The 26,909-nt window shown below is 34.7% G+C and overlaps 1 protein-coding gene across 2 annotated transcripts; it reads left to right on the top strand.

Annotated features, from left to right (window-relative positions):
• Positions 1–1,388: 1,388 nt before the first annotated feature.
• On the top strand, positions 1,389–5,703 carry LOC18445665 (putative nucleoredoxin 2). 2 transcript variants are annotated; one of them, XM_011629297.3, is made up of 4 exons: positions 1,389–1,564; positions 3,715–4,197; positions 4,598–4,683; positions 4,756–5,703. In XM_011629297.3, exons 1-4 carry the CDS (start codon positions 1,439–1,441, stop codon positions 5,261–5,263), a joined length of 1,203 nt encoding a protein of 400 aa, XP_011627599.1. In that variant the 5' UTR covers positions 1,389–1,438; the 3' UTR covers positions 5,264–5,703. The 2 variants fall into 2 exon arrangements, with proteins under 2 accessions (XP_011627599.1, XP_006855862.1); XM_006855800.4 differs by having other exon boundaries at positions 4,598–5,703.
• Positions 5,704–26,909: the final 21,206 nt, after the last annotated feature.

Genomic DNA, 26,909 nt, shown 5'->3' with positions numbered 1-26,909 from the left:
TGGAGTGAGATATCGTTCTCGGTTGGCTCGCCCCCACCTTTGTACTACTGGACGCATGTCCTTAATTGAGCCAAGCAATGATTGAGAAGAAAAGCAGCAGCACACGTCTTGCAAACAAAACGACTTTTACCAACGTGAATTGTCGGATTTCAGGAGGGTAATAACCACGAGCACATGTACTGTTCTTCCACGAGGCATATACTATGCGTTTACTCCATCGTGCGGAACATTTATTTAAAGAAATTATTTTATTCGAAAAGATATGGAGACTTATGTTTTCATGAAAGTATGACCTTAATAAAGTAAAATGATATACCGAGATTTTTATGATCGACCTTATATAATTAGAAAAAATAGAATGGCGGATTAAGATTTATACAATCGACCGTAATAGTTATAAAAAAGTCATGGTTATGATAATGATTTTAGTCCAAAATTTTGAGAATGAGCTGCTAGATGATTGCTTTGAAGGGAGAAGTTTGAATTTTGAGTTTCGTGACACCTTAGATGGAGCTCAAAATTTTGAGAATCACATAAAAACTACTAGATGTTTATTTTCAAAATAAAAAGTTTGAATTTTGAGTTTTGTAATAGATCTAGGTCTTATAAAATTGGATGGTCTCTATTTCAATATTGAGACATTAAATTTTGTTCTAGTATATAAATAGTTTATTTTAAAAATTATTTTTATTAAGTTTTAGTTTATGGGTTTTAGGATTACATCCCAAATGAGATCTAAAAGGTATTATCATCATATGTTATAGGTATGGGTTTGGTTTCTATAAGGATGCAACATTAAACAATCCAATTAACGTGCACCTCCATATTTTATCATAACATGTAATTTTGGTGTAAAAAGTTTTTAGGATTATCTTAAAATCTATTTTCATAGCTAATGATAAGAATTTTAAACTCTAAAAATCGTTAAAATTAAATAGATCTATAAGCATATGAAAATCTTGAAAATAGATGGTCTAGATAATGTGTTGTAAGATACTCAATTTTTTGTATTTTTTTTTATATTCATAAATATCGATGTCGAGATGGTCAATTAGATGGTTTTTTAATGTTAAAAATATTTATAATTTTTTGAGGTGCATCTTTAATTCTATATTATTTTGCAGCCTCATATAAACTTTTTTCTAGATTTTTAATGTTAAAAACATTTATATTTTTTTGAGGTGCATCTTTAATTCTACATTTTTTGCAGCCTCATATAAACTTTTTCCTAGAGGTATTGTGATTCAGGTCTTCCAGGCATGTGTTATGGCCAAGGAAGTAATGAATAGTATACTCTCGCGGTAGTAGAGAATCTTCTCGAATAACGGAGAGCAGCCGTACTCTGGTTGGGGTTACAATCCCCAAATATTAATAATTTTTAAAGATCATCGGCACGGTATAGGCAGCGAGGCAAGTGAGAGAGAGAGGAGCGGGGGAAATGGAGGGTTCAATTTCCTCGTCCAGCACAGTTGCAGTTGCTTCTCCTTCTGCCCTTGATCGCAATCTCAAATCTTTGTTATCTTCAGATGAAAGAGACTTCCTCATAACTCCAACTGGAACCCAGGTTTGCCTTTTTTTTTTTATATATATATTATTATTTTTACCGAATTCCATGCCCCATCTTTTTTTTTCTGCAAATTATTTGAGATATTTTTACAGGTAAGCTCGTTGAATTGCGATTAAGCCACAATTTTAAGGTTATGTGTTGTTGCGATTTTTTCTGTAACCTTTTTTTTTCTCAGATTGATCACTGTAATTTGTAAACTCCATTTTTGTTTGATTCTACTGATGCAATCAAGCCTCAAACGTTAGAAAATTACCTTTTTTTTTCTCTCAGGACTTCGGGCTTCCTTTTTTTTTCCTACTTTATGGAGATTTAGGGATTTGAACGGATGAAACATTTTATTTATGGTTCAGTTGTTATGGTTTCTCTGTTTATTCCACTGATGGAAATGAGAAAGCAAAGGAAATTTCCTTTTTTTGTGTCGTTATCTTTTCTGGGTCATTGTTTGTAGCTTCTTGTAGTATTGTTCCACAATATGCAGTTTCTGTTATGGAATTCTGGATTTACTGCATAAATAATGAGGCTTTCTTTCATTTGAGTTGTTTAGGGTTTGATGAGGGAATTCTTATTTATTTATTTAGGGCTCAAGCGTGGATTTCTTAATCTGTTTTTATTGGAAAATCCATTAATTTGTTTATTTCATTGTGAATTAGTGTTATTTTCTAGTGTCAGTTAGGGTATAAAATTAATTGCATTTTTAGGTTGAGGTTCGTCAAATGAGCATCTTTTCCACCTTCATCTTTAGAATTATTGCAAAGGATCCATGGAGTTGGATAGGTAAAAATTTCTTCAACTTTCAGGATTAGAGAAAGTAGCGTTTCTGTCCTTTCCCGATTTACTTAGTACACATATACTTCCTGGTGTACTTTATCAATATTTTCTTTTGAGTTCAGATTCTGAGAGTTGTTTAAAAACATTAATGGCTATTTGATGATTTCTCACTGGTGCCCATTCTTTTAAAAACTGTGGATATTAGAGAGTTCTGTTTTTGTTTTATTTTTTTAGGCCTTTGGAAGAGAGTTATGATGTCCAAGAGGTTCCTTCTTTATTTCAGATGGGTGCCTTTAATTTAGCTGGTTGTTGGAAAATAATGGCATTCCCTATTATTTTATGTTTGCAATTCCTGGTACTTGTAGTTCATTTTGGCAAAAGACTTTAAATTACCTAGGAAAAATAATGCAATTTTTGAAGCAAGCCATGGAAGGAAACATCATGGCACCTTAATCTGTGTGAGATTGAACCTTAAAGTCATTTATTGTTTTGTATTTTGGAAAAGGAAAACTAGAAGATGAGAAGAAAAATATGTTTATCTTCCGAATCTTGGTGTTGAATCTGGAAGAACACTCTTGTACGCTATATTGCTCTCATATTAATTTCTTGTCATGGAGTTCAACTTTAGTTGGCAGATGAACTGAGAGCAACTGCCAATGCTTTAGCTTTATCTTTCCTTTCTTGTCTTCCTATTTACTTTTAGTTCCCTTTTACTCTTATTTAGTGATTTTCTTCTGCTATTTGGGGAGGCTGCATGACACACCCCACTGGAGCTATCCTTTTGAAAATTGATGATCTTATTAAGATAAAGTAGACATGGTTGTTTCCATTCTTAGATGTAAATTACATAGAGCAATATCTTCTATTCCTTTGCCACGCTCTTTGTCTTGGCTGAGGAAGGAAAGCGCTTCTGCTCTTCTGCTGATTAGGGGAAAGTATACAGGTGTGAAGAACAAAAAAATAAAATAAAAATTCAAAGAATATTTATTACTAGACAATTTTAAAATAAATTAATGTATACCTTATATGTTGAAATTATTTATACATACAGACTTTGTTCTACAGAATTTTTAAAATTATGGGGGTGTTTTTGCCAAATCTTTAAAATGTCAAGGGAGCTTTTAGAATTAATACTGGCATTGATTCACTTCACTTCGGTTTGGATGTAGAAACCGAATCTTTGGCCAAGGAGGCCTAAGTGAAGTGAATCTTATAACACTGTAGAATCACACCCGGATGAACCTTCCATGCTGTTCAAACAGTGCTTTTTTTCTGCCTTACTTGTATGTTGAGTTATTGGGTAATTTTGGGAACTTTGCAACCACTAGTCTACTATTTTGTTTGGTTTCAAAGTTTCTAGTTGGATGAAATGGTTTCAGGTTAAAGTAGAAGAGCTACATGGAATGACAGTGGGGCTATATTTTGCTGCAAATTGGTACTTTCAGTGCCAAAATTTCACACCTGTCTTGGCTTCTGTTTATGAGCAATTGAAGCAACGTGATGCCAATTTTGAGATTGTTTTTATATCCTGTGATGAGGATCAGAGCTCATTCGATAAGTACCACGCTACCATGCCTTGGCTTGCAATCCCCTTCTCAGATCTCAAGACCAAGAAGAGTCTCAATGACATGTTTCAAGTGGAGGGCATCCCCTGTCTTATCATTCTTGATCAACATGCCCACACCGTTCAGACTGAAGCCGTGGAGCTCATCTATCGATATGGTGTTTGGGCCTTCCCCTTTACTAAAGAGAGAGTAGTTGAATTGGAGTCGGAGGAGAAGGCCAAGCATGAGTCCCAAACCCTCGAAAATCTCATCTCCATTGATGGTAGGGACTTTGTGATCGGACATGATAACGAACAGGTCAGTTTGCATTGCCAACCTTGCTTTAGTGAATGGAAGTGGGTTCTGGAGTGAGTCCAAGAAGATATTACTTTGTTATTCTTCTACTTTTTCATTTTCTTTCTCAATTTTTTTTTGGGAATGGTTACCAAAAGGAGGAATCCTCAATCAATCAATCACTTGGGTAAGTTGGTTAATTGCAAGTCACAACTTACACGGCAAGTATCTATGTAATCCTTCATCCTGAATGACTAGAATGAACAAGTTGGGAGGAATAAATGTATCAAAGACAACAGATGTGAATACTTATCAAAAAAAAAAAAGAAAAAAAAGGAAGAAAAAGGAGAGAGAGAGAGAGAGAGAGAGAGAGAGAGAGTTGTGATTGAATGAATTTAATGACCACAATGGAAGGAAATTGCAGGTACCCATCTCTTCTTTGGTTGGGAAGACTGTGGGTTTATACTTCTCAGCTCAGTGGTGCCCCCCTTGCGTCAAGTTCACCCCTAGGTTGGTTTCCATCTATGACACACACAAACAAAACAATGAAGACTTTGAGATAGTCTTTGTCTCATGTGACAGAGACGAAGCTGGCTTCCTCGAGTGCTTCAAGCCAATGCCATGGCTTGCCCTGCCATTTGGGGACGAGAGGATCAAGGGGCTCTCGAGGTACTTCAACATTCAAGGCATTCCAGCCCTTGTTATAATTGGGCCAAACGGGAAGACAGTGACACGTGAAGGGAGAAACCTCATCAACTTACACATGGAGAAAGCATACCCATTTACTCAAGACCATATTCTCTTTCTCCAAAAGGAGATGGATGAGGAGGCGAAAAGTTTTCCAAGGTCTTCACACCACAGTGGCCACCACCACATGCTCAACCTTGTTTCGGCGGCCTCAGGGGGTGGGCCCTTTATATGTTGTGAGTGCGATGAGCAGGGCTCTGGATGGGCCTACCAATGCATCGATTGTGGCTATGAAGTTCACCCAAAGTGTATTAGAGAAGCAGGTAAAGAGAGCAGCAGCCCTAAGAATAAAGACAGAGTGCGTGATGATCCCTTCTGCACTTGCAGTAGTGGGGGTGCTTAAGAGTGAGTTTTAGTTGCCGGTGTTTGGGTCTTTTTCTTCATATTGGGGAAGGACCTATCGTATTCACAATCAAAATCACAATCACAGTTAAAATTGCTTGTATAGGATAGTAGATGCATATGATAGTGTGATCTTTTGTGACTAAAGGAAGTGTATGGGGACTGCTCCATTGCTAAACTTAGTTGGCATGGATGGACAGATAGCTAACCTAGGTCTTAAATTGCCTTATGTATGCTGTACATCTAATTTTATGGTTCAAACGATCCTTTGGAAGGACAATTGTTCCTTTGAGGACGTTTCTCGTTCTTATTCTATGCCTTCGGAAACCATGCCCACATTTTAACTTTTGGCCTCTGCCTTCGATTGTAATTTTATGTTTCTGGCCTCTTCTCATGGGGCTCTTATATTGATGATGAGTGGCATCTGTATTATTTGTTCTCTTTCCTGGTCTACAAGTCTGTGCTGATAGTTCTAATGGGAAAGCAACCAACAACAGGTGTCCCTCTCTGTTTTTTGGGTTTCAGAGACCACATTTAGTAATCAAGGGATCGATTTTCGCACAATTCATTTGTGAAAGGTTTATATGGATGGACAGGGGATTTTGCCAGTCTTTTTGAGTGGATACCATGAATATTTGCTGCATATTTCTTTCTTGTTTCGTGACCATGTGGGCTGGTGTGTTGAAATGGATGGGAACTCGTGAAAGCCTGCCTTAATCTGTATCTCTTAGAAACCATGTGCCATGCATCAAATTTATAGGCAGCCACACCATGCTTCTCTGGGTAGATTAGTCCAAGAATTGCATTTTTGGTTATGAATTTTTATTCTTTGGTCTTCTGATATAGCCGAGGATTACTCCTTGAAACACAAATCCATTTAAAAATGCTGAACTTTTCGCAAAGTTTAGATAAGGCGAGTGAGCTTTAAAATAAAATGATAACGAGAAAGTAGCATCACTTAGGGCAAGTTTAATAACTGCAGGTTCCAGCTCCAGATGCTGGAAGTTCTAGTTTCTTGCAGCACTTCCATGTTTGATAACTTGAAGTCCTACAAGAAACTGGTTTTAAGAAGTTCTTCGACAACTTCTAGCTTCTATCCCCCTCACGGAAGTTTGCATGCCGTATTTTTCAGTAATGTATCGTTTTCTTTTTCGGTTCCCATGTTATTTCTCTCTCTAATCATGGCTCTTGTATCTTCTAACTCACTAATCATGGCTGTTGTATCTTCTAACTCACATCTCTCTAGTTATAACCTTTCTCCTCTTAACCAGGGTTTAAAAAAATGTAAAAAATATCGAGTCGAGCTCAACTCGTCCAGTTGGACTCGGGAATCGCCACAGAACGAGTCGGTTTCACACATAAAACGGGAACTGCCCGTGTTTAGAGAGAACCGAGTAGTTTTAAACAGTAAACCACCCGATAACATCATCAACCGGCAGTTCTGACGTCACCATTTCGACACGGACCGTCCGATGACATCATCAACCGGCAGTTTTGACGTCACCATTATGACACGGACCGCCCGATGACATCATCAACCGGCGGTTCTGACGTCACCATTCCGATACGAACATGTGTGACAAAATCACGTGCCACATACCACGTGTGAAGTTGCCCCATGTTTCTGCGCGTATATCTTACTTCATATTACATAGGTATTTATAAAGCAAAGTTGAATATCCATCCTTCGATGTGGGATAATTCCCAAACATCATAAAATTAAAGAGGAATGTAAATATATTCTATTAATCAGCAACTAATAATCACATCCAATGAGACGGTGTGATGGTTATGACTTCTGTTTTTGGCTTTGATGTCCCAAAGGGATGTTACAGTTTGTAGTTTTTGTTGTATAGTAGTTTTTGTTGTATATTTTGTAGTCTTTGTTATATATTTTGTAGTTTTTGTTGTATATTTTGTAGTTTTTGTTGTATATATGTTGTATAGTAGTTTTTGTTGTATATAGTAGTATAAATATTTTTGTAAATAATATAAAAGGCATAAAAAAATGAAAAAAAAAAGTTATTTTTTTGTATAGCAGTTAATTTTTGTTGTATATAGTGGTATAATTATTTTTATAAATAATATGAAAGACATAAAAAAATAAAAAATAAAAAGTTTATTCTATTTGAAATCTCCCTCTTTCTACTAACAATCTCTTTCACTAAATTTATTATAGAAACCTAAAAAATTAAATTTTTGAAAAATTGAAGTGTTATTTCCAAAATTTGTATGCATTTTATTCATTTTTACATTTATTTTATTTATTAATTTTTACATTATAAATTATGTAATGTACTATTTTTCTTACAGTTGTCAATAATACATTTTAAATTAGATAATATTATAAAATATTTTTATTTTGTTATTATTTGTCTAATAAAATAATTATGAAATCCAAATTAATAATTATAATTTCAGTATATAATATTAAAATTAGTTAAGTTGTAATAATTTTGGATTATAGTTAGTTTGGCTATAATAATTTGAGTTTTTTTAGCGGATTAGGGTTTTTCGCCAAAACAAGATTTTAATGGCCATTCTTTCATTTATTTAGTCTACTCTTTATTATAGTCCATGTATAATTATATATTTTATCCATGATAATTCTATGATTTTTCTTTTATGTGATGCAAATTTAATACTTAAGTTTATACAGTGAAAGAGCATCTCAGTATTCACAAATTGATGAAAAAAATGAAAGTTCATAATGTAGTACCCTCATTTTTTATTGGATTCCTAAAAAACAACATTTATAATGAATTTTAATAATTTTTTCGGATTTTTTTGAATCTTTAATCCAATCGATACAGCCAATTCCCGATCCGAATCGTCGATTCGCCGATCCGGATCATTTTTGAAGTGCCCGATCTGAGTCACCGATCCGCTTTTTAAACAATTGCCCTTAACGCATTAAAAAAAAAAACTCCTCTTCATAAATTTATTTATTTATTTTATTTTTTATTTTTATTTTTATTTTACGAATTATGAGTCTTTTCTCTTTTGTAACCCCTCAAAGTTTGCGCTTTCTAACTCCCTCTAGCTATGCCCTTTCTCTCTCTAATCAGTGTCAGATGAATGGCAACATAAGCGGCAATATTTAGTATGTGTCCAGGTGCTAGTACATGGCCAAAAAGACCGTACTCCTCATCACTTCCGTGCGGTTTATTACTCTACAAGTATTTTATGTATAATAATTCCCAAAAGTAAATACAACGCTCTTAAGTGACCCAGATGGTAGTAGCCATGTCTTTTAAGTCTATGGTGGGTGTGTTTTTACATATCTAACAAAAGGTTATTTGTAAGGAAAAAGTTTATATAGAACTAAGGCTCTAAACAATCAAATTTGAGCCTACATCAAAAATTTCACTAGAAGAGGTTGTTTTTATGCCCAAATATCTTCAAATTGATCATCTCGGTATCAAGATGCATGTACATGAGAGAAAAATGAATTTCAAGTTTCGAAATAGTATATTTTGTAATGCATTTTTGGACCATTAATTTTCGAGATTTGTAAGTTTTCACGAATCTATCGATCTACACTATTTATGAAGCTTTAAACTTTATAAATAAATATAAAAACATATTTTAAGTCTATCACAATGACTTCCAATATTGAAATCACATTTCTCTACACTATTTGAAGGTAGGCTCTAATTTAGGCTCTATACAAACCACACCCTATATGTACTAGGTATATGTGTATATTAAGATGGGCACACTTTATGTTAGAGGCAACGTGGCATTAGTTAAAGGGTGCGGTTTGTATAGAGCCGAGGCTCTAAACAATCAAATTAGAGGCCACCTTCAAATGGTGTTGAGAAATGTGGTGTCAATACTGGAAATCTTTGACTAGCCTTAAAATATATTTTCAAAAATAGTGTAGATTGAGCAAATCTATAAAAACTAGAATAACTAAAAAATTGATGGTCAAAAAATGCAGTACAAGATGCACTATTTCCAAAATTTGAAATCCATTTTTTTTTTCAAGTCCATACATCTTGATGTCAAGATGATCAATTCAAAGATATTTGGGCATCAAAACAACCTCTTATAGTGAAAATTTTAAAATAGGCTCTAATTTGATTGTTTAAAGCCTAGGCTTTATATAAACTTTCCCCTTAATTAAAAATAAAAACTGCTATAAGGAAGAGGTTGAACCCATGAGCTTTCAATCATAATTATTCTCAAGACTGGACAAACTTGTAGTCTAATCGGTCGGGCTATTAACCGATTCCTTTGATGGTCTGGTCGTTGGTCAAAATTCGATTAAAACTATTGTTTGACCTGTTAGACTAGCCGATTTTAACCAATTTGACCATTTAAATAAAATTTGTCAAATCTTTGATATATTTGTATTTTTAAACAATGATATCTATTTTCTTTCCTTTTTCTAAAATCCGATCTAACCAGTTTGAGTAATGGTTGGATCAATTTTGACTAAGCAGAATCCTCACCGTTTAGTGGCTCGTTTGTACTGAAAACATTGCTCTCAATCATGCATATCCACTCTACCAAGATGATTTTTTTTTATTTTTTTTGACAAGAGTACTTAGAAATTTGACGTATTTATTTCACGCATTCTAATACATGTTATTAGAAAGATTCATTTCTAATCTTACACATATCATGTATTCCTTATTGAACAAATAAAGTAAACGTGATACATAAACCATATGCACATGATTCATATCAAGATAAACAATAATCTAAATTTAGTAGTTTAAAACATGGAAGATGCTACGATACGCCTATTCGTGTATTGCTACAGTAAACACCGAACGGCCCAGATCGAATCTAGGCCGATCTGACGATCACAAATGTCCAGTAGTGTTTTATTTTTTATTTTTTTATACATATCGGAATGACTTGAAATTTGAAGCGTGTGTTCATAAAAAATATCTTTTACATGAAATAAATTGAACAAAATACCCCCGAAAAGTTTCAGGGGTATTTTGGTCAATTTAGTTTTACAAATTAGTTTTTTTATATTTTTATTAGGTGCGTCTAACTAAGATGTACACACACTATTGAGAATTTTATCATGAGCCTAGAACTAAATTTAAACTAGACTCATGTTTTTGATATTATAAAGTGGTTTCATCTCGTTCTAATGAGTTTTGGTCAGTCAAAAGTACCACATAAAAACATGTAAAATCCTTGAAATTCAACTATCAGATCCATCATACTCTTATACAAGGTAAAAGATGCTCTAATAATTCATTCCAATTACTAAAGAATTTTAGAAATTCTCAATCAAGATTGTGATTTTTTAACACTATCAATCATCAAATCCAGATCGATATTTCTACTTACTTACAAAAGAGAGCGCCGAACACCGCCACGCGAGAACACTGTCCAAAGAAGAGGAGAAGGGAACCAAGAAGGTGAGAGGGGGAGCCCAAGAAACGGAAGGGGTGATCACCTAGTGAACTAAGGGGGAGAGAATGAGCTAGCCAAGGCTCAAGAGGGAGGGTGAGATTGATTAAAAGAGAGATGAGACTAAATAAAAGGTTTTAAATACAATTGAGGATGATCACCCCCATTTTTAAGGGAAAAATTGCCACTTGTCAATCGTGCATATAGGGTAGTGTTTATGTTCATGCATATGTCCATAGCATGAATGTATGAGGGTTCATGTAAATATGCATGATATGAGTATGAGGGTGCCACATAGAACACATGCACATAATGTAGAGATTTCATTATGCATGCATTCATGTGGCTATGGGTAGGTATGCATATCAAGATCATGGTGCATGTAGGTGTGTGTGGGTGCCACATGACACTCATGCATGTGTGATCATCATTAAGCATAGGTGTGTGTGTGCATGTGTATAATGATGGTGCATGGGTGTGTGTGTGTGTGCATCTGTGTAATTATGGTGCATGGGTGTGTGTGTGCATGAGTGTAATGATGGCGCATGGATGTTGATTGACTAATCATAAGTGTTAGAAAGTGTTTCTCCATGCCTAGGGATGCGCACTCGCACGACGTGGTGGTCTGAATTTCCAGTCCATAGGGCCGGCGGCCAAGTCGGACTGCATAGACCATAACTTTCTAATCGTAGCTCGGAATCAAGCGTGCTGCATACCACTGAAAAGTTTGAGGTCTCCTCTACGACAAAGACCCTAAGCAGTTCCAAAATGACGAGTTCTACACTAGCCGAGATTTCTAGGCTCCTATAGAGTCCGGTAAGGTCCGAAATCGAGATCGGGCAAAAATTTTAATTGGTATGAAAAATATGAGGACAACATACATAAATAAAGCATGATAGAACTCTCAATCCTTACACCACCATTCCTTAGTAATGCCAAACCAACTCTACACTCTAAACAAGATTCTATTTTTTAAAATCTTGTAGATCCATTATTATCCCCCTCAAAAGTTCTTTTATTTCTTTCTAACCAAAGTTCCTTGAAAAATATCTCAACTTATGCCACCAGCCTTTGGTATTCTAATAACATTGAGGTGATTAACAATACTAATAGCCGATGATGGATACAGCAAAGAAACACCTACATTTGCATTGGCCAACACCACAAATGGTATGTGTAAGTGCAGTGAAGGCATAGATGATCATCGTTCTCCACGTCATTCTTGCACAAGAGTGAAACATGTACAATTATTCTTCCTCTCTTCTTTAGATTATCAATCGCTAACACCTTTCCTTGAACCATAACCTAAATAAGAGCATGTACTTTATGAGGTATTTTCCACTTCCAAATCTCTTTCAAATCAAGCATACCCATTATAAAATGATCATGAAAGATAGTATAGTGAGTGGATTTTATCGAAAAAAGGCCATTAGTCTCCAGCTCCCACATTGCCTCATTATTCTCAGGGCATGAAAAATGAACTTCTTCCAACACCTTCAACAGTTCCATAAATTGTTCCTCTGCATTGTGAGGTAAATGGTTATACATGCAATTGATATCCAATACACATATTGACCGTTAGAATTTAAAACCTCATTGACCTTCGCCAATGGTTGAACACATCTTCGAAGTAAATCTGGATATTGCAGCTTAAAGGGAATTTCACGTGCCCATTTATGATGCCAAAAGAGGATTGCATCCCTTTGACCCACTGACCATCTCGTGTGTCTAGTTATAAAAGATCTCGTAGATAAAATTGATTTCCATACATAGGATTGTTGTGATCCACCTTGACCCCTAGCAATGAGTTGATTCATAGGATCAATACCATACTTTGACACCAACACATCACTCCACAACTACTTCTCATTTTGTATTGCACTCCACCACTACTTTGTAATTAGAGTCTGGACAACTAATTTCAACTTAGGAATACCCAAACATCCTTCCCTTTTCGGCGTACAGACCCTAGCCTAATTGACCAAATGATACTTCTTTACTTAATCATCTGACCCCCACAAAATTTTCTCATAAGCCTCTCTATATTTTTTATAATATCAGCTGACATTAGAAATAAAGTTATTTTGGTAAATAGGAAGGTTTGATAAAGAAGATTTAATCAAAGTAATTCTCGCCCTAAGGACAGGTACTTGGCCTTCCAAATGTCCAATTTAACATTACATCTTTTCACAATTGGATCCCAAACTTCCTTAAGTAATCTAAAGTTGGATATAGGTATCCCCAAATATTTGATTGGAAAATTCTCCACTCTACAATTCATAACATCAACCAAATTTTTAACAAATACCTCATCATATCAGACACTAATAACTGATGTTTTCGTAAAGTTTAATATAAGGCACAAAGCTAGCTAACAACATCTAAGAAACCTTCTAATTTTCAACACTTGATCAATGTTTTCCCCATAAAATAATAATGTATAATCAACATACTGAAGATGAGAGATACAAGTACCCGATGGGCTCATTTGAAAACCTCGAAAACCTTGTCTTTCTTCAACATTTTTTTATCATCAAACAAGATGCCTCCCTACTAAATTGAAAAGAAAAGGGGATAGAAGATCTGCTTGTCTAATTCCCCTTGAAGATTTATAGAAACCTTTTGAACTTTCATTAACCAAAATGGGAAGTGCGCATATGATAAGCAACCCGAAATCCACTTCCTCCAATTATTGTGAAACCCCATCCGAAATAAGATTTCATTTACGACATTCTATCCTACCCAGTTATATGCCTTCTCCATATCGAGTTTAATAAGGATCGAGAATGCACTCTCAACTCTAGCATAGATACACTCTTGAGCAAACAACACCCCATCCATGTTTATTCTCCTAATAATTAAATCAGATTGAGTCCCTGAAATAATAAGATGTAAAACCTCTTTCAACCTTTCCACCAATAGATGGAAAGAATCTTATAAAGGCTTGTTAACAAACAAATGAGTCTGCTATTACTGATCCCCACTATTGCAGACTTCTTAGGAATTAAGTCAATGAAGGTAGAATTGATACCTTTATTCAAGACCGCCCTTTTTAAGAGTTCATTAACCATGAACAACAATTCAACCTTCAAAATAAGCAAGGACTTATGGGAAAAAAATTGAAGGGAAGCCATCAGGCCTTGATGCCTTATCCCTAGACAAATAAAAACCTGTATGTCTCTACTCCTCCATACTCACTAATAGTTGAGACATTGCAAGAGGAAACTTTTTAAAAGGCACCCCCTCAAAATGAACCTGAAAAGGAATTTCACTAGAGAAGATCTTTAGGAAATATTTTAATAAATTCCATTTCCTAATCAACCTGATCATTCTCATCAACCCCTACACCTACAAATGATATGCTAGAAATGTCATTCTAAAAGACCAAAGTTTTTAGGGGTTGATGAGAATGATTAGGTGGATTGGGAAATGGAGTGGAGGAAAATGATGTGCTAGAAATTAAAGTCTCCATTTAGACAAATAGGAAGACCAAAGTTTATAAAATATTCGAAAGTTTTCTCAGTAAAGGAAGTTTTTAATAGTGAGCATTAGGGCCATACACCTTTAGTAAAACCCATCTAAAAGAAGAACATGGTCCCTCCAAAACAACAATAAAAAATCTAATCTTTGAAAATAACATCCAAACAAGTAAAAAATAAGAGTCCCATATCAACCACATACCACCCGATGGCCCCATTGCTTCAACACCTACAAAACCAATAGAGCCCCTACCCAAAATAGCATTAATATACCTGATAGTTGGACCTGGGGGCTTAGTTTCTTGAAGTAATAAGATATCCCATTTGCTTCCTCACTAAAAAAGATAGTTCTTTTTTCTGACGATCATTCCCCATGCCAGAAACATTCCAAACTAAGGATTTTCTTGAGACATAGATGACTGACCGACCGTGGTGATGAAAGACTCACCGGGAGACTCTGAGCTTTCGTTATCATTGACCTGAATTTCTTTCTCAGTGCTTAAAAAAGAAATATCCATTTCTCCATTTATTTCAATTCTCATTGCAGCATACAGGATGATGGTCGAGTAGGTTTAATTGGAGCTTTACCTCTACTATTTGCATTGGCCTTCTCAGAATTGGCATCTTCCTCTCCTTTCGTATTATCCATCTCGGTCTCCCCCTTACTGCAACAGACCCCAACTCATTCCTTAAGCACCTCTAGCACATCAGGCATAAAAGCACCAAAGGTAACCTCTATTTCATTAAACATGTATGTATACTCTTGATTAGTGTCCATATATTGTTTTTGGCTCACTATTCCATCTTCACCTATATTTCGTTCAGTTTCTTCTGGTGGAACAAGTTGATTCATTATCCCATCTTTGCCAACCATTCCATCAATACTTTTCGATGGAATAACATTCAGAGGTAGAACAAAGTCTACTTCCTCTTCTGACTAGGCATCTATTTGATCACCAAAAGAAATCAACCGACATTTAGGAGGCAGGAAAATGACATAGTTACCATCATTATCTTCATCCAAGATAATGATAGGCAAGCCATGTTCTTCAGTAGAACCCAAGAGTCTTCGAGAGCTTGCTTCTTATGAGCGGCCTTCCTAAACGCAATATATCTTTTAGGCATTCATGTGTAGCAGAAAGCAATAAATATGAGTAAAACATTTTGATCAAATCTCAACATAAACTTGACCAATGCTACAATGTCTGCCTCTTTCAATCATAAGCACCCTCTAGCTACCTCGATATCTCTAGGAGAAATTGTATTACCACCACCATTTTTTATCTAATAGATGTACTTGCCCAATTTGTTTCCCAATGCAATTTTTTTGAATCTGCCTTTTCATATTCCCTCCACAAAAATCTCTATCCTCAACTTATGAAAAATTCCCCCCAACATCTCTTTGTGTATTATGAGTATTTATGTTGATTCTTACCAGACACTTTGGAAATCCTTCTCTTATTATTTTTTGTACCAACTTTAGTACATTTATCCTCCTCTAGACAAGAGCTTTCAGCCTTACTAGCAATAGGAGTAGTCTTCTTCTCATTCGTTGCAATTCCCTTTAACCCTTCTTTGGACACATCAATCAGAAAGTCATCCGAGTTGATTGTGAGATGAATCCTCCTTGGCAAAGGCGAAAAATCATTTCTATTCACCCTTACTTTGACGAATGAAAGATTAGATCCCTCATTGCCTCCCAATCAACACTCAAAATATCCTCATAAAGATTCCCCAAACACTGAAAGACATCCAAGCTCTAAGAGTGAAGAGGGACCCCTCACAACTTGATCCAATAAGCATTTTTTGGGACAAAAGTTATGTGAGAGTTACTCTTCCAATCATCCAAAGAGAACAATCTTCCTTTCACTCTTCAATGTCTAATTTTAAAAACCTACTTAACCTCGAGATCAGAGAGCAAACAAAAGAAGAATTTATTATTTTCAATCCATTTCAAACTTGGTTCATAAGAAAGTGCCGAATGCATGTTTAACCCAAATTCCCAACCCAAAAACATCCTCTGATGGTGGAAAGAAAGAGCCAACAACTACACAAGAAGTTTGTTTAGACAACTCCATCACATCTTTCTTACATAAAAATAGAGCTGGAATACTCCTTCCATCTTGAAGTTGCTCCCCTCCATCAACCCTCCATTGATCTGCCATTACTATGCATTATCTTTCTTCTCCATATATACAAAATTTTCCTCTTTCTCTAGTTTCCCTAGCACTCCCCCCTCCCACTCTAGTTAGATGATGATACAGGAAAAGGGAATTAATGGAGAAAGCACATAAAAATATAGGAGAATGAGAAAAAAGGGGAGCTTTAACTAGGAAAACAAGTAGTGAAAATAAGCTCCTGAGTCAAAGGCAAAGTCAAAGAGTGTGTTTTTTTTATCAAAATTCCCTAGTAGGCAAATATGATTGATAGGCTAAAAGGACGAGTTGCCACTTAAAAGGCAGAACTGTTGGGAATGATGGCAAGAATCAATATGATGTTCATAAATGGTCACTAAAGGGTGGCATCTGAGTTTCTTTTTATTACTGGCAAGGTTTTCTTTGTTTACTAGATTTCGATGTTTGATGGCCAAAAAACGAAGAGGAATTATAGAGGAAGAAGATTGAGGAAAAGAAGAGGATGAAGATAGATTGACGCTACACCGATGAGATGAAATGGCATCTCCCTCAAGCCATGGTGAGTAAATGACCATTATAACCTCACATGAATTTTGAAATGACTACCTTTTGTTTTGCCCATATTGCCTTTGGAAGCTCTTTGCAGTGCATAAGATGAGTAGAATTATAAACAATTCTCTAATTTTGTGAAACTTCAATGCGGTTATCTTAGGGTCATGGAAGAACCATTGAATCCTAGCAAAAGGGTGCATGAAGATTATCCTAAACTCATGTAGTTTATGAGTAGATAAGGAATGAAGTGATAGATTGTGAAAATAATGACATGAAACTGGTTAATGCTGGGATTTTGAGAGAGATATAAATATTATCTCCAAATTGTTGAGAGATCATGCATAGAAAATGTGTAATGAAACTTAGGGATATATAGCTTGAATGCAAAATGAAGCACAATGCATTCATAAGAAATAATTGGGAGATTTATTCATGAACCTCTGAGGGATCAAATCCCTTACCTTAGATGCGAATGATTTTCGAATTCTTGGTTACCTTTCACTACATAGATTCTAAGTTTCCCATCACCCACCATGCTTTATTCTCGTTGAACTCTGCAAGATATTGATAACAACTTACTTTTCTAGGCGTTGAAGGTAGGATACTTCATCAAAGGAGGACCTTATCCTACTTCTACTTCTTCCTATAATCCTTAAGACATGAAAGATGATTTAGGTGTAGTAGAGGGCTCATGCACCGTGGGCATTGCCGAGTTAGCATCCAAACTTCTTGTTGTATCACACCTGACCATGATGGTCATGGCAGTAATACGAGGAGATGCGTTGCTTGGGTATTCATCAAATAGCTCATCCCTAGAGTTATTCATGTGAAGATAGGGAGGTGACCTAGGGCGAGTATAGCATGGCCCATGCGAGACCTTGCAGGTTGAAGAACTCATGGTTAGAGATGGACATTCATAAGATCATAAACCCATTTTTATTGAACAATAAGAGATAAGCCCTCGAAATTGATAAAGAATTGGAAATATAAGAATTGTCATGAAGGGGAATCAACAGACATGCCTTTTTGGAATTCATGATGCATCTTAAAGGGTGTAAGTTTATCTTTAAACTTGGATCGGATTATACATCCATACATGGGCAGTATGCAGAAATAAAGGAATATTTCCCACTTCACCTAATGTCATATGTCTGGAAATTCACAATATCGCATTCAAGGAGGATTTGTTAGGTGCATTTTTGAGCCATTATACAAGGGCAAACAAACGTGGAAGAGCTACAAGTAAGGGATAATCTCAGGAGATAAGAGCCAAGCGATCGTCAAGCCCGTATAAGCTTGACAAATGATGAGTCATGATACGCGGAAAATGAACATAATTTCATAATATATTAAAAAAAACACTTAAAATGTGAATAACAAGGTGAAACAAAGTTAAGACTTAAAAGGCCATGGTATGCCTTGAAAGCCATAAAACCCATCATCATATACATCTTAACGATTGATCAATTATAAAAGACAGTCAAATAATTTTTATATGAGACTAAACTCTGGGACTTAGACTTCTATGTACTTCTCTACATGATATTGAAGGAATCTGAATGCTATATGATATGCCTTTAGATCCGACGTTCATCACAGGGGGATTTAACAACGAAACCCTATGAAACCTCAGTAGATCATATTAAAATGAGGTTGAACTTTGTAGATATTCCTAATGAGGCCTTATATATCTCTGGTCCAAGAATCATATAAATTGGCCATCATTTGATACAACATCCAAATCCGCCAGTTGCTAGGATATGATCTAACTGACGGTTCCATCATGACATTTAGAGATCGATCCAAAACATTTGGCAAGCCATATGTGAGACATAATAGCCCTCTCCCTAAGGTTTCAGATCATTCAGAGATAATTTGACTGCTCTTCTATAACTATCGGTAGCCAAGACTCATATCGGTCGTCTGCTAGGCATTTACTCAACAACTAGGATGATTTCTAAACACTAAAGTCAAGATTTCTCCCAATCTACAAAGAGTTTTCTCATGAGACTTGAACCATTATGTCCTTGATTCAATGACCTATCAACTATGTGGGGACGACTATTGTGAAAGTGGCGTGCCTTGCAATAAAGATAATTATATTGTGCAAAAGCTTGACTTTCAAAGCTAAATATCTCCCATGATATGGACAGTTTTAGTACCAAATTTTTTGGAGACATGCAGTTTTAGATCCTATACAAGATTGTCAAATTTCAAGGTCCATAATCCCTTGAGAAGAAAGCAGTAGTGGTCAAATCTGTTGGCAAAATTTGCAATAGAAAATGAGTCAAATTCGACGAGCCCTATCTCCCTTATAACTGATCCATTTGAGGTGAAACTTGGACCATTAGATTCCTCTTGAGTCCTCTATCACCACACAAATTTTCAAGTAAAAAACATTTACTATTAGAGAGCGGCATCAGTTGGACTCAGACATGGGAAAATTGTATACTGATTTGATCGATGATAGATGAAAATATCTTTCTTTCTTTATTTTCTCATATGCGATCGAGGCAAATCAAGCTAGTTTCGTGTTCATACTCAAATGATGAGATATTTTAAGTTCAAATGGAATTGAAACTTATCACTATAACCTCTTTGACGTATTTTGAATTTACATTCAAGAAGGAAAGCTTTATCAATCTGAGAAAGAGTTGGTTCCAACCATTAGATTTGGATAAGCACAATGGTGTGCTATGCTTATCATCTCCGAATCTTTATGACAACCCATCGATGCAATGGGGATAGGGAGAGGACTATGAATTAGTTTTTTGCCCACATGATAAAGAGAGAGACTTTTTCAATTTTTACACATTTTAGCAATTCCCTAATAGTGCTAACCTCCTGTATGTAAAGATATTAACAAAGAGGGAAACCTAACAATCCAGACTCACTTGAATCCTAGGTCCTGGTCCATTGCAACACATTATCTAAACAGTCTATTTTCAAGATTTTCATATGTTTATAGATCTATTCGATTTGAAATATTTTTGGAGTTTAAAATTTTATAATTAGAGTTGGAATTAGATTTTTAGGTGATCCTAAAAATTTAACACCAAAATTACATCTTATGATAAACTTTAGAAGTGCGCCTTAATTGGATTGTTTAAGGTTGCCACCTTATACAAACTTAAAGAGATATAAAATTCAAAAAAAAATTCTTGAACTTCGTATCTCACTCCAAACATCCAATAATTACTAGTATACAAGCCAATGTTAGGCAGAGAGAGAAAGAATTTTGAAGGAAGTTGCCTATAAAGAGAGTCAAAATCTCATCGATACAAAGAGAATTTGGCATGTTAGCATTTGCCAACACACCTCCAACGGCTATTTTCCACCCAAAAGGATAAAAGAATCCATAACACGATTTTCCACCGCTGGATGTAGTTTTAGCATGGTCCAATGTCCCAACCATTGAGAGAGGGGCTTTTATAATTCTCCACCACGCGAGAACAATACCATTTGGATTCCAAAGTTAACGAGCTTAGAGAGAAAGAGAGAAGAAGAGAGAGAGAAGAGAGAATAGGCAGAAGATTAAAAAGAAGGGGAGATAGAGAGGGAGGTTATCCTAGTTTCTTTGTTGCTTCTTCTTAGTTTATTCTTCTCACTATGATGAAACCCTAAATTTTGAACCCTAATCGAGAATTCACTTCCATTTTTTCTTTTCTTCTGTTATTTTGGGTCTTGGAGCTGTTGTTTTTTGGCAAATTTTGGAAGAGGAGATGGTAGCTTGCTCGTTTAGAATCTAGTCTGGATTTTTCATAGGAAGGAACTTTTTATATTCTTTTGATTTTTTCATCCCCAGGGTTTTTGACTTAGAGGATGATTTAGGGATTCTTTTCATTTGCAACTGATTTTGTGAATGTTTCACAAAATTGATTCAGAATCAGTTTCTTTTAACATATTCTGTTAAAAATCTTAGACTACTTAAGTGTTATTTTCTTCTCTGAAACTAGGTCTGATATATTTTCAAGAACATTTTCTGAATACGTTTTAGGTTTTCATTGACTCAATTGTTTTATTTTGTGGCCTCATGATTTCTTCCATGGCTATTTATTCTTTATTTGTGAGCAATGTTTATAATTTTTTCATATCAATGGCCCTCATAACAAAGGCATGATTGTTAGGATTTAACTTTTATTCTGTACGTAAGGGTTACTTTCTTCCTCTGCAACTTGTTCTAACCTAAAATGGGTTTAAATGTTTTTCATATTTTTGAGCTCACAACCACTGTTCTTAGATTCCCTTTTTCTTTTTCTGGTTGTGCTCTCAAGAAAGACTTCTAGATTTAGTTTTAGGATTTCACTAGCTCAGTTGTTTTTATTTTGTGGTCTCAGGGGTTCTTCCATGGCCAATTGTCCTTTGTTTTGGCCATATTTTTATAGAATCTATGTTTTATTTTTTTGTAGGAAGTTAATGTTTATGTTCTTTTTATCCTTTTCATGCCTATAGACCTTAAAACAAAGGTATGGCTATTAGGTTTTATCTATTATTTTGGACATCAGGGGTACTTTTTTCCTCTGCAACTTGTTCGAACCTGAAATGGAATTAATGGTTTTCATATTTTTGAGCTCTCAATCAACCGAACCATTTTTCTTAGGTTCACTTTTTCTTTTTTTGGTATTTTTTTTGAGAAAAAAACTTCCAGTTTCTTTGCTTTTTGTCGTCTATCTATCCAATTGCCTAGGGTTTGCTTTTGAGCTCTTAGTCTATCAAAACTAATTCTTACTTTTTAGCGTCAATTTCTGGTTCATTGAAATGGTTTCCTTTCATTGTTTCAGTAATATTGGCTTCCTTCTTCTAATCTATCTCTCTCTCTCTCTCTCTCTCTCTCTCTCTCTCTCTCTCTCTCTCTCTCTCTCTCTCTCTCTCTCTCTCTCTCTCTCTCTCTCTCTCTCTCTCTCTCTCTCTCTCTCTCTCTCTCTAGTTTTCAAGTAGAGCAACTGCTGTTTGTAAGCAGAAGGCAGCAACTATTGATGGCAACCGGAAAGCATTAGGAGATATAGGAAACCTAGTGAGCACAAGATGCAAACAAGGAAACGTATTCCAGATTGAAGACCTAATTTTTTCTTTCCCCATCTCTTTCTCACGAAGCTTTTTCAACAATCTAATTCCTGTTTTTTACTTTAGTTCTTTTGTAAAAAGAAACCTCTCCCTCAGATATCCTGGTAAGTTACCAGGTCAGTTAGGAACACATTCATCCTTATACTTATTTCTTGTCGAATCACCCCTCTCTCCCCATTTCTTTAAGATTTGGATTCTCTCTCTCTCTAAATCTCAAATTGCATTTCTCTTTTGGTTTTCAGGAGTTTTGGAGCTTCTGGCTAATGTACAGGTGGCTGTTGCAGCCAATAAGGTAAATGAATAGATCCTCCGACACCACCACCTCCCCCCCTTCCTTTTTGATTATTTTCATATCAATTCTTACTATTTGAATCATTATCTTCCTTGTGAATGCTTTTTCCGTCCATATACAATTTTCGAAACTGTGATAAAACTAGGCATGAAAGAAGGAGATTATTTCTTCTGGCTACCTCTAATAAGATAATCTTAGGCGAAACATATTACTTGGTATAGAATTAGGCATAAGAATGGGTTTCTTCTCTTGATGAATTGGGTATCCTAAATACCCAATTGTGATAGTCCATCTAAATTTTTCATTTTATTTGCACTTGCTTTTTATTATTGATGAACTTCATATTCATCGAGTTTGTTTGTAATCAACAAGCGTGAAAGAAACTTATCATTGAGGAGGATCTCTTTAGGTTATTTGATATGTGATATCTTGATCTTGATTTCTTTAGGTCATTTGATATGTGAGATCTTGATCTTGTAATCTTGATTTGCTTTAATTCTACTGTAGCACTGCTCTTGCTTCTTTGATGCAAATATATAGTGAATCTTCTAGAGCTTTACTTGTGTGATTTGCAATTTTGTTAAGTAACTTGTTTTTGTTTTCGCTAGGTCTTCTCCCATGTTAAGAAGTTTAACTGCGGTTGCTTCTTCTTATGCAAAAGTTTTCTTGCCCCGGCCTCTGCCCCTAGCTCCTATATTCACATAAATCCCTCATGTTTTCTTGATCCCGCACACCACACCCCCCCCCCCCCCCCCCTCCTCCAAAAACAAAAAAAAAAAGAAAATCCACCCCCTAAACAAAAAAGTAAAACAAATCATGTCATTCATGTCAATTGGCAGAAACTAAGTTGCATAGGAGGGGTGCAGGGATAGGAACCATCTTTAGAAGATTAGAAGCCATCTTAGAACACTCTTATACTATATGTGCATACGTATGTTTGTGTATTCAAAATTAAAGATCTATCATACATAATAAATTTGTGAAATGTAAATACAAAAAAAATGTTCATGAAAAGTGCTTATTGTTGCATCTTTTAATTGTAGAACATTTTCAAGGTCACTGGTCACATCGCTGTTCTTTTATCCTATAAGTTATGTAATCTCATTTGTGGTAGCTGCTATGATAATCCAAGCCTTGGTGACAATTGCACCTTGCATGCAAGTAGTCCAGAGAGACTGCTGATGGAGCAAAATTTTGGTTTAGTATGTGTTTCGTGGAACTAGTTCTAGCTTTGTAGTGATTAGGGTTTAGATTAGTTCATAAACTCTCTTTATCAAGATAACCTATGATTGTACGACAGTTTGCTATTTCGCTTTGAGGAATATCTTCGAGGATCTGTGTTTTCTTGTGACATTTTGGCCCTTAAATGTGGAATCATGGCTTTGGAGTTGGATGTAGGAGATTCCTGCAACTAAGGGTAGAAGCTGCATTATGGATTTCAGTCCTCTCAAGAGAGATGGGTGACTCCATTCTTCCCCAATTAACTCTCGGGTAACATCATTCCTTTATTTGTGGTTTTAAACCTTCTCTTTCCATGATCCATTCTTTCTAACTCTTGGATCACTTGCATTGCCGCAACCCTTGTTGTATTTGTGCCTAAATGTATACATGTATGTAACATATATTATATATATGTATACATTTGTGTGTGTGTATATATATATATATATATATATATATATATATATATATATGGGATTAACCCACTAACTCATATGAACATATGAGCCCAACGGTCCAGATTGAATCTGGACCGATCTGACAATCACAGATGTTCGGTAGTACTTGAATTTCATTTATTTTTCTACAGATCGAAATCAGGTGAAAATTTAGGTGCGTATTCTTCTCATCAAGCGCACTAATAAAAATATAAAAAAAAAATATCCGTGACAAAAAATTACCAAAATACCCCCCAAATATTTTGGGGATATTTTGGTCAATTTATTTCATGTAAAATACTTTTTTATATATATTTTTCTAAGATTCATCTATTTTTTATGTACACACATCTAAAATTTCAAGTGATTTGGATTTGTAGAAAAAAAACTAAACTTCAAATACTACCGGACATCCGTGATGTTATGGAATGTTGGGCTCATATGTTCATATGAGCTAGTGGACTGATTCCATCTTTTCCCTATATATATATATATATATATATATATATATAGGAAGATACTACAAAACGCCTTTACGTGAAAATAAACATTGATTTTGCCTACCATCATCACCGTCCAAAGTTCATCGTACGATCATGATTGTCCAGTAGTATTTCATTTCAAAGTTTTTTTATAAAAATCGGAATGACCTGAAATTTGCAACGTTTGTTCATAAAAAATAAATGAATCTGTTAAAAATATCAAAAAAATATTTTACATGAAAAATATTGATCAAATACCCCCAAAAATAAAACACTACAAGACAATCGTGACCACACGATGAACTTTGGACGGTGATGAGGGTTGATGAAATCACTGTTCATTTTCACCTATAGGTGTTGGGAAGACTTTCCGTATATATATGGGTTTGTCTAGAGTTAACAACCCCTTAAAATACAAAGGTTTAAGTTATAAGGGGTTGTGATAGGTGTATTTATCAAAACAATCATAATGTTTTTATTAAAAATTTATTTAAATAGGTAACTTTACCATTAAGCAAAGACAAATTTGAAATTTTCACAAAAGTACAATGGCATTTTGAAAGTTAGTGTCTTGGAACTTTATTTGTAGAGTGCCCTTGTCCTTTAGTAAAAATTTCAATTTTACGCCTTAAGGAGAGGATAAAAATACTCTTTGTCCTATAGTAATATTTATAAATTTGCCCCACAAAAGTAACTTTTTTTAAAAAATAGACAAAAAAATTAATAAATCTACCATTCACAACTCTCTCAATCTTGAACTTTTGTAATTTGAAGGGTTGTGAAGTTTAGAGTATCATTATATATATATATATGTGTGTGTGTGTGTGTGTGTGTGTGTATATTCGTTATTTTTTGGATAAGTTTGTGTATACACAATTACTAGGTTTATATTATGTTGATGTGGAACTGTGGCCTTGGAGTGGGTATAAGAGATTCCTGCAACTAAGCTGCATTAGGAATTACAGTCCTCTCAGGATAGATGGATGACTCCTTTCTTCTCCAATTAAATCTCTTGAGTAGCATCCTTCATTGATCTGTAGTTGTGAACCTTCTCTTTCCATAATATGCTTTTAACACTTTCATCACTTGTGCTTGTGCCTAAATGTATTACTCTTATTATTATTTTCTACTGCATTCTTTGCAACTATATTACCTTAATAGTAGAGATTTCATGTGTTTGCGGCTTAAGACCATGCTAGCCCAAGGCGCCTTCATTACCATCATCCTTTATTTCTATTATTTGATTGACAACAAGGGACGACATGACTACTTTTCCATGATCCTCCATCCTTTTGCTATTGGTTTTTTATTTATTTTTTATGTTATTTTTGTCTACATTTATTTTGGGCCATTTATTTTCCTCATACATACATATATGTGTATATAAATGTATAGAGTAAGAGAGAGAGAGAGAGAGAGAGATATATATATATATATATATATATATATGGAAAATACTATGCAATGCCTATAGGCCAAAATGAACAGTGATTTCGCCTACCCCCATCACCGTCTAAAGTTCATCGTGCAGTCACAATTATCCGGTAGTGTTTCATTTTTCATTTTTTTTCTACAAATCAGAATGACCTAAAGTTTTGAGCATGTATTCATAAAAAATAAGGGAATCTTAGAAAAATATAAGAACAATATTTTACATGAAAAAAAAACCAAAATACCTCCGAAATATTTTGGCGGTATTTTTGTCAATTTTATTTTTACGGATAATTTTTCTATATTTTTATTAGATGCGCCTCAGTAAGATATACAGACCATCCACATTTTAGGTCATTCTGATTCATAAAAAAAATATTAAAAATAAAACACTACCAAACAATCGTGACAACGCTATGAAATTTGGACGGTGATGAGGGTAGGCAAAGTCACTATTCATTAGGCGTTGGGAAGACTTTTCCTATATATATATATATATATATATATATATATATATATATATATATATATATTTATATATATATGAAAAAAGCTAAAGTGTACAGCCTAGCTTAGATAAGCTAAATGCGCCAATGGCCTAGATTGAATCTGGGCTGATCTGACGATCACGGATGTCTGAATATATTTAAATTTTAACTTTTTTTCTACAAATACAAACTACTTAAAATTTTAGATTTATGTTCCTCTCAGCAAGGCTCACCAAATAAATATATAAAAAAAATTATCCGTAAGAAATAATGGGCCAAAATACCCCTAAAGATTTACATGGGTATTTTGGTAATTATTTTTCATGTAAAATATATTTTTAATATTTTTAGAATATTCATCTATTTTTTATGAACATACACCTAAATTTCAAGTGATTTAGATGTCTTTAAAAAAAAATTTAAAATTCAAATACTATCAGACATCCGTGATCGTCAGATCGGCCCAGATTCAATATAGGCGATTGGCTCATGTAGCTTATCTAAGCTAGGCTGCATAGCCTATCTTTTTCTCATATATATATATATATATATATATATATATATATATATATATATATATATATATATATATATATATATATATATATATATATATATATATATATATATATGCGTGTGTGTGTATACGTACACACACACAGATATTTTACATAAAAAACATTGACC

This window comes from Amborella trichopoda, chromosome 2 (assembly GCF_054954075.1).
Source record: "Amborella trichopoda isolate Santa Cruz 75 chromosome 2, AtrichopodaSantaCruz75HAP2 v2.0, whole genome shotgun sequence".
In the NCBI taxonomy this organism is placed as follows: Eukaryota; Viridiplantae; Streptophyta; class Magnoliopsida; order Amborellales; family Amborellaceae; genus Amborella; species Amborella trichopoda.
This window is presented reverse-complemented; position numbering and strand designations above follow the sequence as displayed.